Below are 22,300 nucleotides of genomic sequence, written 5' to 3'. Positions count from 1 at the left end.
GTTTGCTGTAAAGCCAAAAACCCTTTCAAAAGAAAATACAAAACAAGTAACACATTCAAACCATAGTAAAATTGATTATTGTTGTGTTTGAACCAGGCAGCAACCTCTGGTTCTGCAGGGTGAAGTCAGAGCTTCATGTGTTAAAGCTGCATTCACTCCTCTGGTTGTATAGAAGTCTATGGTCACTTCCTGTTCACCGGTTGCAAAAAGCCAAGATGGCGACGGCCGTAATCCAAGACAGCGACAGTGAAATCGCAGAACTCGAGGCTTCAAAACATCAGTCCGCTTCTTATATACAGTCTGTGGTTTGAACACATTAACAGGACTACAACACTTTTAAATCTGCACTAATCAATATTGTTGTATTAACGATGGATTAAATGACAGATAAAAAGTCGCTGTGCGCTACATCTGCTCAGTTCACTGACCAAAGTGTCCAAAGTGAAAACAAAGACATAACCGTCCGTCCTGGGTTTGGTTCGTTTTGTTTCCTGTTTTATTTTGAAGTCCACTGCCTCATGTGTTTGTTTGCCCTGCTGTCTCTTTGTGGGTTTTCCCTCCTTTTTTTTCTTCTTCTGTGCATCACCTGCGTCTAATCAGCCTCATCAGCTTTGCTCCGGTCCCTTTGTTTCACCCACCAATCAGCTCTCAGCCTGCCCACCTGAGTCTTGTTGTCTGATTACTTCCTTGTGTATGTATAGTCCTGTCTTCACCACTGTTGTCTTGTATTCCTTCCTTGGTGCATGGAGGTCTTACTGCACCTGCTTGTTTGTGGACTCTCTGATTTGTAAGTCATTTCTTAATTAATAAATGCACTGCCTTGTCTGTGTTCAGGTCCTTCCCCTGCTTCTATCAAAGCTCCACACAGACAGCATCTCAGACACGTTTAATGAGCTCTCAGAGGTTTGTGGTCCAGGCATAGTAAGTGTTAGGCAACTCAAACATTTGGTGAGGTTGCGCCTAATAAAAATGCTAATATTACTTTTAAGTTTGTGATCCCCACAGCTTTTTACTTCCCAGACACAGACGGCACACTTCCCATTATAATGAATGCTATTGTCATTTTAATTAGGGACACAATGTGATATTTCCTGGCAGTGCAGGAGACCGACACGTAGAGAACATGGAGGAGACCCAAGATCTTCACGCTGCAGACGGAAATGTGCTAATTTGTCCACAGAGGGAAAAGACAGCCATACATTACTGCTAATTAGCTGTATGGCAACAGAATAGTTTTGAATTAACACACAAAACTAACTTTATGGCTTTAAATTGAATGTAGAACGAAGATGTTTTATACATACAGTATGTAAAAAAAAAAAACATCATCGTACACCACCAGTTATATCATAACCAACATTTTACTGCTTACATTTAAATATTAGAGTTACTTTACTTTTATTTTATGTTTTCATTGTGTGAGAAAAACAAAATTAATGTAAGAATCTAGATTTTTACCGTCTAAGATTCTGAATCAATTCAAAACTTTTCTTTTTTTTGTATGACCTGAACTTGATAGTTGAGAAATACAAAAAAACATTTTAGTATAAACTGTTTATTTCATATATATATATATATATATATATATATATATATATATATATATATACAAACAAACAAACAAACAAACAAACAAACGACTCACACACTTGCCAAATGCCTTCTGTACACACATCAAAGTGGAGTAAATCCTCTATGTTATAGAACAAAATTTGCAGCAGTGCCTTCTGGGAGTTTTGGACTCACACAATAAGCAAAAAATATTCCTCATCTCCTTCTTCTTCATTCACCCTTTTTTCCAAAACGATAAAACTTGTAGCTGTTGAAGGGCAGAGATCCTTCATCGCTCAAACCAAGTAGCATTCAGGTCTCTTGAGGAACTATTCATACTGGCTAGTTCGCGAAAATTGTATTGTTAAGGAATACATGGCAACTGAAGCATTTCCCCTCTTCTTCTATACCTCAGAATACTTGCATACTTGTAAATGCATCAACAGATTTAACAGGTGTTACACTGAGAAAAGCAACGTACCCAGAATTGAGCCCTGTGGTACTCCACAGGATATTTTAGTTCTAGTTTCATTGACGACCAGACCGCTACTTCGACCCACAGTGGGTGAGTTCGGTGGCTTCTCTTACACACCAACACGCCGATCACTTTGCATCTCTGCGCCTCTCTGTGAGGCGGCCATCTTAAGTCATACGCTATCTAAGCCTGCCGCAGCACATTAAGTGTGGGCTTCTCTCAAAGCCACAGAGTGCCTATTCAACTGTCAGTGGGAAAAGCCAACAGAAGGCTTCCGCCTGTATCCTTTCATCTATATCCTATAAGCCTTAAAACTAATCACATCAACTCGAGCATGGTGTGTCTGTGGAGACTCTTCTGAGAAAGTCTGGTGAACCTGTGTGAGAAGAAAAGAGGATGAGGAGTAGAGAGAGGGAGAGGCGCATGTCTCATACAGTGGAAATGAAGAACTTTCTGTTCCTCTACACTCTAGCCAGAACCTTGAACAAATTGTTTCTTTACAATCTGTGCAGCATACAATGCCCTCCATCCTTAGATCCTCCATTAAGAGATTGGTTAAAACTATTTAATAGGATTTCAATAAGTCATACTGGTTATGTTGTTCCAATCAAACCTGTTCTTATACCTGGAAATTAAATTATGAATATACCTTATCCATTACAAATGGCTTTTTGTGGGAAACCTGCAGGTTCTCGACCAACTGTCAGACTCTGTATACTATAAACCTCTTAGACTTTTGTTTTTAGTTTAATTTGCAACCAATGAATAGTTTCCTCTTCTTGGTTTGTGTCAGATAACAATATCATTTGTGCTGTAAAGCAGTTTCCTACTAAATGTAACCCAGTGTGCACAATGTTTGTTGAACATTGTGTTCATCAAATGTTCTGTTCACAATATTGAGGCTGTGATTGAACTGTGTTAAATGTTGCACCTCTTTTCCTGTCTTATGCTGGGTTGCACCAACAATTCATTTTTAAACCTGATTAAATCTGTTAAATTAATTCTGTTTATCCATTGTTTTCTGGTCATATTATTCCATCAATTAGGCATCAAATTAAGTTAGTTTTTTTTGGCCAATGAGGAGAAATGACAGCTTCATGTTTGAGACATCATGAGTAACTGACTGACTTTTTAGCTAGTCAGCTAGCAAAGAATATAGTTTTTTGTTTAGAATACAAAGCATCTGGAAGCTCTCATTTTATGTCCTTTAATACTTACTAGGTCCGTACAAATGTGTTTATTTATTTATTCTAATTTGAGTAATTAAGCATCGCTCATTGATTAAACTACTTAATGTTGGTTTAAAGTACAATTTTCTAAATTAGTTTTTAATTGTGCAACAGATCTTTGATATCATTTTTAAATCTGGATCTTCGCTAAAAGTTTTGAGATCACCTTAAGTCAAATAAAAGATGGATAAATAAATCCTAAACCAATTCACAAACTGTCTACAGGGAAGTTTGTTTTTTCATTTTATTGAAGCATTTTACAACATTGCTGAATTAGATCCGAAAAGAAAAATCCTCAACAACAGATTTGAATGGTGCGGCTCTGATGTCGCACAATAGACCGTATCAACTGTGAGAAGAGCAAAATGGTCCACAAATGAATCTGGATTTTAAACCTTGTTTTGCTAAACTCTGACAAGAACTAATCTTAGATTAAATTAATCCTTATTGGTGCAAACCTAAAATGTAAAAGTGGGTAAACTGTGTTCTGGTGGGGCTCCTCTTCCACAGCATCCCGATGCCGGTCCTTGTGTTGGCTGCATGCTCTTTGTGTGCGTGTGCATGAGCGAAAAAATGTGTATGGCGTGTTCAAGTGTGTGTGTGTGTGTGTGTGTGTGTGTGTGTGTGTGTGTGTGTGTGTGTGTGTGTGTGTGTGTGTGTGTGTGTGTGTGTGTGTGTGTGTGTGTGTGTGTGTGTGTGTTCGCGTCTGCCTGTCTGACCGTGTTGTGTTCCAGTAATGACATCGGAAGCTGGCAGGGCTTCATGTCTCCCAGGCTGCATTCAGAGGGACTAGGCAGCCTCCCCAGACTGGGCTGTCGGGGTGGTGGTGGGGTGGGGGGGGTGGGGGGGTAGCCACTGAATGTGCGAACAGAAAAAGTGCAGTGAGATAAGGGAGGAGAGAGAATGATGGTGAGGGTGTAAAGGAAGGGGAAACCCAGAGACGAGCACAGCTAGGGATTGACATGTAAGTGGATGGGGGGGGGGGGGGCATTAGGGCTAAACAATCTGTTATGTTTTCATTAACCACAGGAGATTGTCAGCAAGGCGGGGCGGCGGACACAGAGAGAGAGAGTGTCTGAAATGAAATGGATGAGGGTTCATCACTGGGGAGAACTTCCCTCATTACGCACAGACGGCAGACACAATGAGAGCTCACACGGACGGAGCCGTTGTTCCAGAGCAGCAGCAGCAGCGTCGGGTCGCACTGCTGCTGCTGCTGCTGCTGCTGCTGCTGCTGCTGCTGCAAAGCATCCGCAACTTCAGCGAGAAACAAAAGAATTAAACGTTCCTACGGGGAGCATGGTCAAAAAGTCAGATTTGGGGGCTTCAGACGGCTTTGCTGGTCGGAGGCTCCAAAACCAAATCAAGAGAGAATGAAAGTGAAATAAATGTGACGTCTGTAAACCGCACACGATACGGGATGTTACTGTCCGGTAAAATGTTATATATTATGTGATATTATAGTTGCAGTATTCACGTCCTTGTTTTATACGTCCATTTTTAATACTTTTTTTTTTTTTTTTTTTGGTATCTGCACATTGGAACTGCAGCAGGTTGTTCTTTTGTCGCAATACCTACAAAAAAAATAATGCGCCGTAATTCGTAGATATCCCACGAAACTTATTGTGTGTGTTATCCACGTCATCTTGCACGAGAAAGTATAAGGACAGCTAAAACCCACACGGGGGGGGGGGGGGGTTCAACAACAAGAAGTCAGTGTTTCTGTTTTTGTCACGTAACTTCTGTAGTTATTTTAACCCAAACAAGTCTTTTCCTAAACTTAACTAAGACGTTTTGTTGCCTCAACCTAACTTGTTTTGTTACCTCAACCTAACTAAGTAGTTTTGTTGCCTCAACCCAACTAGTTTTGTTGCCTCAACCTAAGTAGTTTTGTTGCCTCAACCTAACTAGTTTTGTTGTCTAAACTTAACTAAGTATTTTCCTGTGAAGACGGAAGTTTATTTTGAAAGGACTGTATTCATGTAAGGAGCTGATGTTGACATGATTGACAGTAACTTCTCGTAGGATATCAGACGACCCGTCGTATGACGAGCCGTGTTTCTGGGAACCCACTCTTCAAAACATGACAAACTATTGCGACGCCGACTCTCAACAGGACTCATCTGTAAATTGTGGCGAGAGAGAATTTGTGCATAAATGAACGTTCCTGACCATCTTTCCCGCCTTTTTAAGCGTCACTTTATATCCTCTTGAACATGTTGACCAGCCGTTTAGAAGAGATGTACGTTTGATAGATCACAACTTTTCTTTTATTGTCAACACACACACACATATTAAATACTTTATAAATGAGAGGAAATGAATGCATTCAGCCCGAGTTAACAGGACCTTGGATTGGTGCCCACGACGTCTCTGCTGCAGCAAATGCAGACACGCGAGGTTGTGTTCACTTGACTTAAAGATAGCAGAGGGTGAGGACGGGGGAGGACGGGGGAGGAAGTGATCCCGGGGGAGTCTCACTGTACATCAGTGCAAGACAGGCGGAGAGGAATATGACTAAAAAGTGCATAGTTGTACCTGGATGTTAGTGTGTGCTTTGACAGTTGAATATACATTATATTGTATTAGTAGATGTTACATTATTATATGATTGATAGATATATAATATATATATATTCATTTAATGGCACAGACTTCAATCGCTGAGATGTAGTCAAACTGCTTCTGCCTTGTTGTGTAGCTTGATTTAATGTAGAATAACTAGGAGCTTCGCTCACTATAAGTTCCATGCAACTTGCCCAACACTGGTGCCGTGTGCACACGAGGAGACGTGTAGCTCTGTCGCCTTTAAGGGAAAGCATGAAAGGATTCATCTGCTGAGACACATCTGTCAGGACAACAAGAGCAGCGTCTTCAAAGAGGCTGACCAACGGTTGGAGGAGAGCGCCGGCGATGATCTGAGGCGTGGAGAGAAGACGGAGGTTTCCGTTCCGTATCTCCTCCTCAGCTGAAGATCCCTCAGAAGACACGTTGACATCAGACGTGTTTCAGTGATGCGTTGGAGAGTCACGGTGTTGTCTTTGAGTTCATCCCAGAGATGTTCGACGGCGCCTCAACCCACAGAGCAGCAACTGTTCCATCAAAGCGTTTCTAAAGGAGGAGGTTGGTGTTGAGGTTGTGGGAGGAGTGAGTCGGTGCAGGAGGCCAGAGAGGAGAGATGAAGGTGTGGATGAGTGTTTGAGGGAGGGGCCTAGACGGGCGACGGGTTTTAGATAAAAGACACTTTTTGTTTTTGATTTTCTTCTTCTTCTTCTTCTTTCTCCTAAATGCTCCGGTTCCCCAGAGACTGCAGAGTGTCTGTACTTCCTCCTGTCAACATCAAATCTAAACTCCTCACTCATACTTTGTGTTCACATTTTGATTAACGAATAGCTTTACTTGCCTCAACTTGTTGAATTTCATAACAATCGTGCCACAGTGTGAGATGATGTTCTGGATTCCAGGATCCAGACCCACCGCGTCCACTCGGCTCAGATTCATCCTTTCTTCCTAAATCCCATCAACTAAATCGAGCCACTTCCTCTCAACCTTTTGTTTGTTTAATTCCGTCTGCCACATCCATCCCACGCAGCCCGACGTCGGACTGATCCATCACCACGCCCCCCCCCCCCCACACTGCGGCCATTGTGAGCCCTCCCTCACCACAGAGAGTCAAGGAACACACTGGCGACCTCTGTTCGCATCCTCTTTCTGGGGGGGGGGGGGGGGGGGCGTATAGTCCCGTCTTTGTCCGGCCCCGCCCGTATTGATGGAATCTGAAAGTAAGCAGATTTGCAACGGATATTAACAGTAGGCTTCAAGGAACAATGGCGCGGAGAAGCATGGCACAGGGGTTTGAGAACAAATGTGTCCCTTTATGTCCGGGGGCCTTGTTCTGAGAACAGAGGGGGGGGGATTCTCACACTGCAGATGGAAATGAGAATATCTGAAGACACAAAGAAATCTAAGTCAGACGCCACCACGAGCTCATGTTGACAGCCAGACTCTCTCTCTCTGAGGGCCGATAGCAACGCCGACAGATTAAAGGAGGACATCGTATATGAGCACACACACACACACACACACACACACACACACACACACACACACACACACACACACACACACACACACACACACACACACACACACACACACACACACACGACAGACGCTCTGCTCCTCCAAACAAGCGGAGCTGGGGAGTCGTACGTCTATATCTTCAGCTACAGTGGCCTCTGCTCCTCTCCTGGACGGCTCCATCCCTCCACCCCTGTGACGGCGTCATGGGCGGTGTCATTGGGTGGAGCTGCAGGGAGCCTCGGTCGGGGGGGGGGGGGGTCAAAGAAGTTGCGCTGACGTGTGTATTCACGTCTTACTCGCTCTCATCTTCGCGTCGTGCGGTTTCCTCCATCTTTTTAATCTTATGCGGCGCCACAAGTTCTGTGCATTCTGTTGTCTGGTGTTCATCTAGTGTCAGATTACAGCTACTCTACTGTAGAGAAGTGCTGCTGACCGTGAGTCTTTAGATTGTTCTTGGCTTATTGCAGCTTCTCTGTTATAAATGTCTTTATCAGGGCTGTCAGTCAATTAATGGTTTGCATGATGATGATGATGCAACGCGAGTCAGTTTCCTCCCGTTACATGAACGCAGTCCTTTCAAAATAAACTTCCGTCTTCACAGGAAACAACGTAGTTAGGTTTAGAAAACGATTATGTCTTTTGGTAAAAATATCTGATAAATAAATCCACGTTCACTTCTCGTTCCAGACAGAAAATGAACGTCGGTTTTCTGTCTGATAGATCGCCTCTCGTTGGACCCGTTCATCCCTATATCCTTATTTTGTTGGAAAAGCCACACAAATGATATTTCGACATCACCGGGGGAAGCGTTGGATAGAAAAATGAAAAGAGGGAGTTTGAAATCAATCAGTCGTTTATCCAGAATAACGACGCTTCAGGAGCGACTCTCGTTCTGTGATCCACTAAAAACATTCCTTTACCTCCTGGCCTTCAGGCTGAAGGTAAGGTTGAGTGTCAACGGCAGTAACAACAGTGACGATACACAGTCGGTGATCACTTCTTGTTGCTAGGAGAGATGTGACTCCAGTCTCGTCTCCTGGCCAGAAACACCAGGATGTTCATCCAGTAAAAGGCAGCAGCAGCCAGACGGTGATATCCATCCAGACACAACCATCAGTGATCATCATGGAGCCTCTGACGGCTGAAGAGAACTGAAAAGTACCTGTTGGAAAGGTCAACAATGAACTTGTTAGTGGATGTCAGCTGGAGGAGAAGAGAGGGTTAAGGGTTACACACACACACACACACACACACACACACACACACACACACACACACACACACACACACACACACACACACACACACACGTGCATCTTTGTTCATTTGAAGGTAAATACTGGATGTGGAGGACACTTAATCACTTTAAAGTAGAAATAAACGTAAAATAAAATAGCCAGATTGATCAGACGAGTGAAGTCAGAGCTTCATGTGTTAAAGCTGCATTCTCTCTAGTGTCCACCAGGGGGCGACTCCTCTGGTTGTATAGAAGTCTAGTCTAAAATGACTCTACTTCTCTCTTGATTTATTCCCTCAGTAAACATTGTAAACATGAGTTTATGGTCTCAATCTCTAGTTTACAGTCTTCTTCAATACAGCATGATGTTCATTTAGTACATTATGGTCCATAATAGACCAGCGGTCCCCAACCTTTTTTGCGCCATGGACCGGTTTCATGTAAGACAATAATTTCATGGACCGGCCTTTAAGGTGTGGCGGTGCAATCTGGGAGACAATGACACCCGAAGTGTGTTCCTCATGTCCAGTCTACTCCGTCATTTTGTTTTGATTGCTGTCACTGCAGAATATCTCGCTTCACAAAGATCGGATGTTGGAAATGGAAGCGGGGTTTTCAGTGCTTTTGTGACAATCTCCGGATCTTCAGCCTTGATCTTAATTCAAAACACCAGCAGAGTCGTTGTCTCAAACATACTTTTAAGGCCACCGTCATTTACAACCTCCAGCAGCTGATCTGGTGGTTGGGGACCGCTGAAATAGACCATAAAGCAGGGTGTGCTTTAGGGGCGGGGCTACACAGTGATTGACAGGTCTCTACCAGAGACGTATACGGCGTCTCTGGTAGTGAGATGCTGGACTGGAAGATGGCGGCCATTGATTCCCGTTAAAGTTGCTGCACCTATAGCTTGTGCAAAAAATATGCATCGTCTTTCTCCCAGGTCCCGCCTTTTATGTCCAATGGACTTTTAACATTAATTAAGACTTCACAGCACAGAATGTAGTCATCATGACGTCACCAATTGGTTTGTGGACTGAAGTTATGAAGCCTCGAGTTTGACGATTTGGTCGTCTCCATCTTGGATTCTTGCAACCAGTGAACAGGAAGTGACCACATCTGGACTGAGGAGGAGTGACGTAGAGACGTCGTATACGCACACACACACTCACACTCACACTCACACACTCACACTCACACTCACACACACACACCTCCACCTGTTCTCGGCCTTGCGCTGTCTGCCTCCAGTCTGTTGACCTGTGACCCCGGCAAATCAGAAACAGTCAGGAAACCTCTTGACCTGTGGAGAGTGAGACGAGCGGTTTGTTGTTGTTGTGTGTGTGTGTGTGTGTGTGTGTGTGTGTGTGTGTGTGTGTGTGTGTGTGTGTGTGTGTGTGTGTGTGTGTGTGTGTGTGTGTGTGTGTGTGTGTGTGTGTGTGCTGCAGTCTGATCCTGTCTGACCTTTCACTAGTGGCTGCATTAGAAAGCTACCAGCACACTGCTGAGTTTAAATTTAACTTTAGGTATCTTACTCTCTTCTCGTGTGTGTGTGTGTGTGTGTGTGTGTGTGTGTGTGTGTGTGTGTGTGTGTGTGTGTGTGTGTGTGTGTGTGTGTGTGTGTATATGTGTCTATACATGTATATGTGTGTGTATATATATTTTTAGGACAGTTTTTTGGCATATTGTACTTTAAACATTTTTATGATTTTTTAAATATTTGTTTAGCTTTTTTTAATACATGCTATGACTCATAAGTATATATAGATATACAATATATATCTATATATATGTCACAGTAAAGTCCATTGAACATATCTGTGCAGGTCTGGGTTATTTATAGAAAATCTAAGATCTTGCTCTTGTAAATTCTTGTGTAGTAGTAAAGTGATCCAGCAGACTGAGCTGCATCTTTAATGCAACATCACCTGATGTGACCGCTGCAGAGTCACTTCCTGCCCCCTGGTGGCGGTCTCTGGTACACACACACACACACACACACACACACACACACACACACACACACACACACACACACACACACACACACACACACACACTCTGAGCTTCAGTGAACGCTGCTGTCCAAAAAGTGGATCCGTGTTCTTCTGCAACCCGAGACCCACCTGAGGGGCCCCGCGAGGCCGAACGCAGCCTGGTTTCAGCGTCAACATCCTGCAGTAACACAAAGTTAACCGAAGACTCCCAATGTGGACCAAACCTGGCCGACAAAGGAGCAAACTATTTTTAGGTCAACACTGTCTGAGCTCTGTGTGGGTGCTTCAGTAACATTCCCTTCCTGAACCAGGAGACAGGGTAGGACTTGTTTATCTACGGCTCCTCTGACCTCCACCTCCAATCTCCAAGTCACTCCTCAGCAAACATGCTGCTCTCCTCTGCTCATCATCAACCAGCTGTCTGTACATCAGTGGGCTGATGAGCTGCTGCCCCCAGCTGTACGAGACGAGATTACGTCCTGCAGGACACCTGTCAAAACGCCCTCTGTGATGAAGCTGGACCTAACGTGGACCTAACATAAAGACAAAGATACAAAGATAAAGAGGTTTTTATTGTCATTGTAGTAATACAACAAAATTTTGTTTGGTAGCAGTCAGCAGCGAACAGCAGTGATAATAAATAATATACAATATTAAATACAAAAGGAAATACAAAATGCAAAAGGAATAAGAACGTTACTAAGTAATACAATTTAAGTAATAAAACCTAACATGGATCTAACATGGATCTAACATGGACCTAACATGGACCTAACATGGGCCTAACATGGATCTAACATGGACCTAACATGGACCTAACATGGACCTAACATGGATCTAACATGGGCCTAACATGGACCTAACATGGATCTAACATGGACCTAACATGGGCCTAACATGGACCTAACATGGATCTAACATGGGCCTAACATGGGCCTAACATGGGCCTAACATGGGCCTAACATGGATCTAACATGGATCTAACATGGGCCTAACATTGACCTAACATGGACCTAACATGGATCTAACATGGGCCTAACATGGACCTAACATGGGCCTAACATGGACCTAACATGGACCTAACATGGATCTAACATGGACCTAACATGGGCCTAACATGGACCTAACACGCATGACTTTTAAACATAAGCCCACATACTCAATAAAGGTCTTTATTAAAGGGACACTGAGACATTTCTATTTACATTTCCCTTTGATGCTATTTTCTACTTTTATTTCACTACATGAGGCGATTATTGTACCTTTTACTCCACTGTTCAAAACAAATGCAGGATATGTATATGAAATATGATGTAAAATATTAAACTACTCAGAGGTGGACCAGTTACATTATTTAATTGATGCATACGTGTTGATGCATAAATAATGATATTCTAATTATACGATATGTATAATTCAAACCTCTAGAAGGGACCATTCTGTCTACTTTTTATACTTCAAGTATATTTTGATGCTACTTATTGAACTTGTACTTGTACTGGAGTATTTTTTTAAATTGTGCTACTTTTACTTATGTGAAGGATCTTGGTACATTTTCCACCACTTGAAAACAGTTGGATATAATACATAATGTCACATTTTAAACCAAGTAGTTCAACAGTGCACACTCAACCCACCTGAGCTCTGACTAAGAACGTATTCAATCCCTAGTCATAGGCTGGTCAGATGTGACTATTTTGATATGTATTATTGTATGAGTCTTTTTGGCATGAAAACAGACAAGCCTTTGTTCTAGAACAGACACTGGACTGGAAACTTAGTTTTGAGAGCCAGAAACTAGCCGAGCCGTCACTGAGTCACTTGTGTTGAACGATCCTCTCCGGCTCTCAGCTAGTCATGTTCCCACATTAAGAGCAACAATGGAACAAACCACTTATGTGTTACGCATATTATTATGACATTTTTATTGCACAATTTAGGATGACATCTTTTATGGCAGACTGTACAATGCCTTTTTGCAGAAAATTAATTTGAATGATGTTTTATTTTAGTATATTACTGTACATTATTCTGAGGTTTTTGTTTCTTTACTTCTTAAAGGCAGACTATACATTAACATTTTATGACCTTTTTTAAGATTTACTATACTATTACTTTTTTATGATTTTTTTTTTTATAACATACAGTGTAATATTTTTTATATGACTTATTAAATACTATACCATGATATTTTAACAGCATTCATTACAGCTAAATATATTTATTTTATATTTAATTTGACGTTTGAATTTTTTTCAAAATACTACACCGATACAATTTAAAAAGTACTACAATAAGAGGTTTTTTATGATTATTTTTGAAATGCTGTACTATGACTTTTTCATGATATCTGTTGATATACTAAACTTTGGCTATGTTCAAAATACTACACTATGATTTTTAAATGAATTTCTTTTCAACATACTATACTATGACTTTTTAATAACTTTTTTCGACATGTTACACTATGACTTTTTAATAACTTTTTTTCAACATGCTATACTATGACTTTTTAATAACTTTTTTCAACATACTATACTATGACTTTTTAATAACTTTTTTTGACATGTTACACTATGACTTTTTAATAACTTTTTTTGACATGTTATACTATGACTTTTTAATAACTTTTTACAACATACTATAATATGACTTTTTTTGACATGTTATACTATGACTTTTTAATAACTTTTTTCAACATGCTATTCTATGACTTTTTAATAACTTTTTTCAACATGCTATACTATGACTTTTTAATAATTTTTTTCAAAATACTATAATATGATTTTTTTTGACACATTATACTATGACTTTTTAATACATTTTTTTGACATGTTATACTATGACTTTTTAATACATTTTTTCAACATACTATAATATGATTTTTTTCGACACGTTATACTATGACTTTTTAATCACTTTTTTCAACATGCTATTCTATGACTTTTTAATAACTTTTTTCGACATGCTATACTATGACTTTTTAATAACTTTTTTTGACATGTTACACTATGACTTTTTAATAACTTTTTTTGACATGTTATACTATGACTTTTTAATAACTTTTTACAACATACTATAATATGACTTTTTTAGACATGTTATACTATGACTTTTTAATAACATTTCAGTCAGGAGAGACTTGTTTTATATTTTAACAATGATTTATTATACATGCATCAAATATGAAAAGTGCAAAGTCTTTGGCGATTGGACTCCTTCCTGAAGTAATGTCACCGAGGGTAGGGATACTGAAGTCCAATAGGCCTGATACCCCTGGAGTCCAGACACTGGTGGTGGTGGTGGTGGTGAAAGGCGTTGCTGCAACCTGATGATGAATCAGGAGCATGGCTGTGATGCTGACTGGAGGTGACTGGGGTGGAGGAGGGACGCATCTGCTTAACGCTGAAATGACAACTGACAGCGGCAGAGAGGAGAACATTTTTAAAGTTTGGCTCAAGGAAACCGTGTGCAGAATCTGGTTGGTTACTTAAAAGTGCACGCCCCCAATCAGCTGATTACAAGGAGAGGAGAGAGAGATTATGAGTGTTTGTCTTCCTGACTGAAATTGCACTTAAGCTTCATTTTTCGACTATGACTTTTTAATACAATTTTTCGATTTAGTATATTATGACTTTTTAATAAAAAATTTTGACTTAGTATATTATGACTTTTTAATAACTTTTTTCGACATGCTATATCACAACTTTTTTTCAACATACTATATTATGACCTTTTAATATCTTTTCAACATATACTGTGACTTTTTGTCAACATACTATACTACAACTTTTTAATAACATTTTGCGACATGCTATACTATTACTTTTTAATAACTTTTTTCGACATGTTACACTATGACTTTTTAATAACTTTTTTCGACATGCTATTCTATGACTTTTTAATAACTTTTTTCGACATGTTACACTATGACTTTTTAATAACTTTTTTCGACATGTTACACTATGACTTTTTAATAACTTTTTTCGACATGTTATACTATGACTTTTTAAAAACTTTTTTTGACATGTTATACTATGACTTTTTTATAATTTTTTTCAACACGTTATACTATGACTTTTTAATAACTTTTTTCAACATGCTATACTATGACTTTTTAATAATTTTTTTCAAAATACTATAATATGATTTTTTTTGACACATTATACTATGACTTTTTAATAACTTTTTTTGACATGTTATACTATGACTTTTTAATACATTTTTTCAACATACTATAATATGATTTTTTTTGACATGTTATACTATGACTTTTTAATACATTTTTTTGACATGTTATACTATGACTTTTTAATACATTTTTTCAACATACTATAATATGATTTTTTTCGACACGTTATACTATGACTTTTTAATCACTTTTTTCAACATGCTATTCTATGACTTTTTAATAACTTTTTTCGACATGCTATACTATGACTTTTTAATAACTTTTTTTGACATGTTACACTATGACTTTTTAATAACTTTTTTTGACATGTTATACTATGACTTTTTAATAACTTTTTACAACATACTATAATATGACTTTTTTAGACATGTTATACTATGACTTTTTAATAACATTTCAGTCAGGAGAGACTTGTTTTATATTTTAACAATGATTTATTATACATGCATCAAATATGAAAAGTGCAAAGTCTTTGGCGATTGGACTCCTTCCTGAAGTAATGTCACCGAGGGTAGGGATACTGAAGTCCAATAGGCCTGATACCCCTGGAGTCCAGACACTGGTGGTGGTGGTGGTGGTGAAAGGCGTTGCTGCAACCTGATGATGAATCAGGAGCATGGCTGTGATGCTGACTGGAGGTGACTGGGGTGGAGGAGGGACGCATCTGCTTAACGCTGAAATGACAACTGACAGCGGCAGAGAGGAGAACATTTTTAAAGTTTGGCTCAAGGAAACCGTGTGCAGAATCTGGTTGGTTACTTAAAAGTGCACGCCCCCAATCAGCTGATTACAAGGAGAGGAGAGAGAGATTATGAGTGTTTGTCTTCCTGACTGAAATTGCACTTAAGCTTCATTTTTCGACTATGACTTTTTAATACAATTTTTCGATTTAGTATATTATGACTTTTTAATAAAAAATTTTGACTTAGTATATTATGACTTTTTAATAACTTTTTTCGACATGCTATACCATGACTTTTTTTCAACATACTATATTATGACCTTTTAATATCTTTTCAACATATACTGTGACTTTTTGTCAACATACTATACTACAACTTTTTAATAACATTTTGCGACATGCTATACTATTACTTTTTAATAACTTTTTTCGACATGTTATACTATGACTTTTTAATAACATTTTGCGACATGCTATACTATGACTTTTTAATAACTTTTTTCGACATGTTATACTATGACTTTTTAATAACATTTTGCGACATGCTATACTATGACTTTTTAATAACTTTTTTCGACATGTTACATTATGACTTTTTAATAACTTTTTTCGACATGTTATACTATGACTTTTTAATAACATTTTGCGACATGCTATTCTATGACTTTTTAATAACTTTTTTCGACATGTTATACTATGACTTTTTAATAACATTTTGCGACATGCTATACTATGACTTTTTAATAACTTTTTTCGACATGCTATACTATGACTTTTTAATAACTTTTTTCGACATGCTATACTATGACTTTTTAATAACTTTTTTCGACATGCTATACTATGACTTTTTAATAACTTTTTTCGACATGCTATACTATGACTTTTTAATAACTTTTTTCGGCATGCTATACTATTACTTTTTAATAACTTTTTTCGACATGCTATACTATGACTTTTTAATAACTTTTTTCGACATGTTATACTATGACTTTTTAATAACATTTTGCGACATGCTATACTATGACTTTTTAATAACTTTTTTCGACATGTTACATTATGACTTTTTAATAACTTTTTTCGACATGCTATTCTATGACTTTTTAATAACTTTTTTCGACATGTTATACTATGACTTTTTAATAACATTTTGCGACATGCTATACTATGACTTTTTAATAACTTTTTCGACATGCTATACTATGACTTTTTAATAACTTTTTTCGACATGCTATACTATGACTTTTTAATAACATTTTGCGACATGCTATACTATGACTTTTTAATAACTTTTTTCGACATGCTATACTATGACTTTTTAATAACTTTTTTCGACATGTTATACTATGACTTTTTAATAACTTTTTTCGGCATGTTATACTATGACTTTTTAATAACTTTTTTCGACATGCTATACCATTACTTTTTAATAACTTTTTTCGACATGCTATACTATGACTTTTTAATAACTTTTTTCGACATGTTACATTATGACTTTTTAATAACTTTTTTCGACATGCTATTCTATGACTTTTTAATAACTTTTTTCAACATGTTATACTATGACTTTTTAATAACATTTTGCGACATGCTATACTATGACTTTTTAATAACTTTTTTCGACATGCTATACTATGACTTTTTAATAACTTTTTTCGACATGCTATACTATTACTTTTAATAACATTTTGCGACATGCTATACTATGACTTTTTAATAACATTTTGCGACATGCTATACTATGACTTTTTAATAACTTTTTTCGACATGCTATACTATGACTTTTTAATAACTTTTTTCGACATGTTATACTATGACTTTTTAATAACATTTTGCGACATGCTATACTATGACTTTTTAATAACTTTTTTCGACATGCTATACTATGACTTTTTAATAACTTTTTTCGACATGTTATACTATGACTTTTTAATAACTTTTTTCGGCATGTTATACTATGACTTTTTAATAACTTTTTTCGACATGCTATACTATGACTTTTTAATAACTTTTTTCGACATGCTATACTATGACTTTTTAATAACTTTTTTCGACATGCTATACTATGACTTTTTAATAACTTTTTTCTTCCTTCAAAAAACACTTGATGGCACCACAGCAAAACAGCAGCTGCATCGGCAAGTTCTTCTCCTTCATGAGCCGAACCTCCACCAACGCCAGCAGCCGAGGAGCGGAGGTCGGTGGCGAGTTTTCCTCACATTAATTGAAGGTGAACTTCTCTTTAAAAAATAAAACTTGTGGTCCACACACAGCTAGAAGGTGAAGGTTGGACCTGAGCCTTTCTCACTTTGTGTGTCCACTACTGTGGTGGCAGGATCAGGGTTTCTCCGGTGTGCTCCGGAAATAAAAAAATTTCAATTACATCAAAAAATTAAAAAATTAATAGAATTTGCTCATTTCACTATTCATTTTTCTGTAATTGTTGGAATGCTAATTCAGCATTCCAACAATTACATTTTATTTACATTTTACATATTATATTTCTGCATTTGTATGTATTTGTTTGTGGGTTTGTATGTATTTGTTTGTGGGTCTTTTCAGACTCCCCTGACGTCACAGGATTCGCAAAAGCGTTTTTTTTCAACATGGATTTATCTGTAGCCAGTCAGATGTGAGCCTCATTTTCAACCAATCACATGAGCGCACCCGGATGAAGCTCAGGATTTTATTGCATACTATATTTGGCACTTTTGTTACTTGTTATTATATACTATACTATATTATGACTTTTTTGGTCACATCTTAACAATTGTTTTTACAGAGATGTTATGAACATGAAAACTGTTGAATATTCATAAATGGTAGAAGACAACTTCCTCAATAGGAAAACAGAACTGTTCATTTCATCTCATCTTTTACTGACATTACAAACCTCCCTTCACAGAATAAAAGAAAGGGACGGCAGACTTTGATTTTCAGCAAGTTTATTTCAGTATAAGTGGTTTTTAAAACACCTCACACTGTTTCTCCAAACATCTCATTGTTCTTGCAACCTCCGAGATAAGCAAGCAAGACATTAATATCTTCAAACATGGCCAAGTCCAACATGATCAAACTCTGTGCCAAACAACATTTTGAAGCAAACTATTTTGACAAGAGTCAACATTAAGACAAGTGGGGAGAAAACGGTCACATAATAACCAATAATTATACTTTGTACATGTGTAAAACCTGACTAGAAAGAGACTAAGTGGCTCGCTTACAGCAGCCGACGCAGAAAGGAGCAGTGATCTGACAAAATTAACCAAATGCCCTAACGGTAACCTCCTCTTCAGCCTCCTTAGCCGTGTGTGTGTGTGTGTGTGTGTGTGTGTGTGTGTGTGTGTGTATGTATGCATGCGTGTGCCCTTGTGTTCTATCATACAAACAGTACATTACATAGAAACCCATTGTGTTCTAATAAGGCATTATGTGGCAAAACAGAAAATCTGAAAACAGAAACTCCACAGAACAAAGAAACCAGCATTAATGCCATAAAAATCTGCTTTTAAGGCCAAGAAAACAGAACAAAGTACGTCATGAACAGGGTGAGGAGCTGCGTGAAATCGAGCTGAAGTCTCGAGGAAACCTTGAATGTCAGTACAGACGCTGTTTAATGATCCGGGGTTAGAATGAAACGATGAAAGAAATGTGACCTAGGAAATATCTGGTCTTTTCCTGACAAAAACAAAAACAAAAGGTTTGTTGCTCTGGGTTTGGGTTGTAATAACTAATATTTGTCTGCAGAAGCCAGTCTACAGAGAAACAACAACAACAAGTCTGTTGTCCACAATGGAATTGGTTACGAGATCACTGCAACACGGGTGAAACCAGAGAGTGTGTGCATCAACTTCACAGGTGGTGACAGTAGCATCATGAGCTGGGACAGTACCTTAAAAAGTACAGATATAAAATACATTCATGAAGACATTTTTTACAAACAAAACAAGAACAAATAGAAAGCAGAACACCATCAGTTCAAATGGCTCAAGCCGAGAGGCAAAACACAAAATATCAGTTAATGACTACAGTACAGAGTCAGGGGGGGGGATGAGTCCCAAAATGTTTTTTGTGTTTCTACATTTACGTGCAACAGTTCGATTCTGAATATACAAATGGTACGACTTACTGGAACTTAAAAGGACAAATCAAATGACGTCATAGTAGTGTCGAGCCATGCACTCAGTTTTGGTTTCACCTGGCCAGGTTCTAAGATCTGGTTCTAACCCTCCACACAAATACAGTGCAGCCAAGTTACAATTAAATCTGTGGTGCTCACGGCATGAAAATATAACATTTTAAAAATTCAACAGAAACATCTTTTTCCAGAAACATTGTCCCGCGTTAGGGCCCAGTCGTGCCTACGTTTGCAACGACTAATTTTGGGACTGAAATCAATTTTTAGCAAAGGATTCACCACAATCGGTGAAATAGTTCTGAATTCAGAGTAAATCCGCTAGCTTTGAAACAATTAATTAACTATATAAATTAATGATTAGTCATTTAAGTCATTAAATTAGCAAAAGCGCCAAAACCGTCACAGTATTTACTGCTTTTACAGAATAGACAATGTTCAAGTTTTGAATTGTTGTCGGACAAAACAAGCAACTTTAGACGCCACCGTGTGCTGAGGAACAATTAAGAGACAAAACGGTGAATCCCAAAAAAGAATGAAATAACAGCCGATTAGATAATGAAAATAATTATTTGCAGCTCTGAAATCCACACTGAGCTGTTTGTGTAGCATTTTGATAAACTCTGACACAAAAAAATGTTTATTGACATACAAAAAAAAATATTAAAATTATATTAAAATGATAAGCACTTTAATAGTTTCCCAAAACAAAAAAATTGAATGCTTGTCGTTGACTCATGCTAGCACACAACCAGATAACTAGCATGCTACTAGCTAGCTATACTTTTAAAATGTACTTATTTATTTGCTGCTAGTTTGATTACTAGCTAACGTGGTTGTTGCTGACTCATGCTAGCACACAACCAGATAACTAGCATTCTACTAGCTAGCTATACTTTTAAAATGTATTTATTTATTTGCTGCTAGTTTGATTACTAGCTAATGTGGTTATTGCCGACTCAGCTAACTAGCATGCTACTAGCTAGCTATTTATTTGTTGCTAGATTGATTACTGGCTAACTGTCTGCGCTTGTTGCCGACTCGTGCTAGCACACAATCAGATAACTAGCATGCTACTACCTAGCTATACTTTTAAAATGTATTTATTTGTTTCTTGCTAGCTTGATTACCAGCCAACTTGGTTGTCGCTTGTCGCAGACTCGTGCTAGCAAACAACCAGATGACTAGCATTTAGTTAGCTTCCCAGCAACAACAACTGGCCAACTAGCCCTGTAAGTCAACCAACGCCTCCGGCCACCTATTTGACAGAGTTACTAGTTTCTGGAAAAAACACGGCTCTGTTGAAATATCAAGACACATTTAAAAAGCGTGTGCACCACTAGACACTACTACGGGTTATTTAAAACAGTTTCTTTTGTGATTTTATTTGAATTATCCCGTTAAATCATTTTTTTTCTAGACTCTTCCTCACAACCGCTGAACAATACTCCGCGTCCGCCGGTCGTTCCAGCCACAGCTGAAGGTCTCCGTACCGACTCAACAGTGCTGCCTAAAGCCATGGTGGTAATAATGGTGATGGTGGTGCTGCGCTGGTGTCCGACTCCGGCACAGTTCCCTGAGAACCCACTTCCCTCTACGACTACAGCTATGGCAAGATGCTGGGGACATTAACTTGTGGTCCTGAATGATTATTTAAAACAAAACACATTTTTTACAGAATGATATGGCGCAGCATAACAAGGAGAGGACATATTAAAAGCCAATATTTACAAAATCAGATGAACAAACGCCGTGAGGGGAGAATATTCTCGTACCGTGTGTTTGCCTCTGCATACCGGACGTACAACAGTGTGCTGGTGGTGGAAAATAAAGGTGTATCTATGAGGTCACTACATGGTGCCACTGGTCGACCCGATCGCTGAAATGGACGATTCAGATTGTGTGAATGATGAAACACGATCCACATCACCGTTCGGTCTATTTGTACATATTGTATACAGCATTTATCTCTCTCTCTCTCTATATATATATATATATATATATAGATAGATATACACATATATATATATATATATCTGTATATTTTTTCCCCTATGTGTGTGTGTTTTTTTTTTTGCATTCTATACTCCAGTCTCTGGATGCTTATTTTGGCTTTAAGCAATGGACCGCTCCAATGGATGCTGAGTTTGCGTCACAAACAGGGTCTCTCTTTTCCCGACAAACTCATCAACTCCTTCACAGTTTGCTTCAGTGTCCACCTCTCCCTCGCAGTCCTTTTTCTTTTTTTGACCCCATATATATACATATATGTATATATATATATATATATATATATATATATATATGTATATATATATATATATATATATACATATATCTATTTAATATTATAAAAAATAAGTTATTGCGCATCCACAAAAAAGTGCATTGTATTTTTGAAAAATATCTCTTTCTCTTTTGACACTTTTTTCATTTTTTTTCTTCATGTTTCCTGCTAATCGTGGGGGGGGGGGGGGGGTGTGTGAAGTTTCCGCCGGTTCCTTCTTACCGTCGTACCACACTCGATGATGGGGAGTCGGGGGGGGGGGGGGGGGGGGAGAGAAGAGAGAAGAGAGAAACAGGAAATGGAGGGGGGGGGGACGTCTCGCTACGCGATGACCATGGGAACGTCGTCTGAGAAGCCGCAGATCATCGGAGCATCTTCATCATCATCACCTTGAGAGCGAAGGAGGAGGAGGAACATTTAAGGAAGCGTTATTCATAA

The 22,300-nt window shown here is 38.5% G+C and overlaps 1 protein-coding gene across 3 annotated transcripts in view; it reads right to left on the bottom strand.

Annotated features, from left to right (window-relative positions):
- Positions 1–18,368: 18,368 nt before the first annotated feature.
- Positions 18,369–22,300, bottom strand: part of sorl1 (sortilin-related receptor, L(DLR class) A repeats containing) — a 56,503-nt gene continuing 52,571 nt past the window's right edge. For all 3 annotated transcript variants that reach the window (XM_068705772.1, XM_068705782.1, XM_068705790.1), the window contains one exon: positions 18,369–22,251. In XM_068705772.1, the coding sequence (XP_068561873.1) occupies positions 22,184–22,251 (68 nt within the window). In that variant the 3' untranslated portion in view covers positions 18,369–22,183. The remainder of the gene's footprint in view (positions 22,252–22,300) is intronic.

This window comes from Cebidichthys violaceus, unplaced genomic scaffold (assembly GCF_023349555.1).
Source record: "Cebidichthys violaceus isolate CVI_PGR_0920_01 unplaced genomic scaffold, fCebVio1.0.p SCAF_1, whole genome shotgun sequence".
In the NCBI taxonomy this organism is placed as follows: domain Eukaryota; kingdom Metazoa; phylum Chordata; class Actinopteri; order Perciformes; family Stichaeidae; genus Cebidichthys; species Cebidichthys violaceus.
The sequence above is the reverse complement of the archived record's forward strand: the minus strand, read 5'-3'. Positions and strand labels throughout refer to the sequence as shown.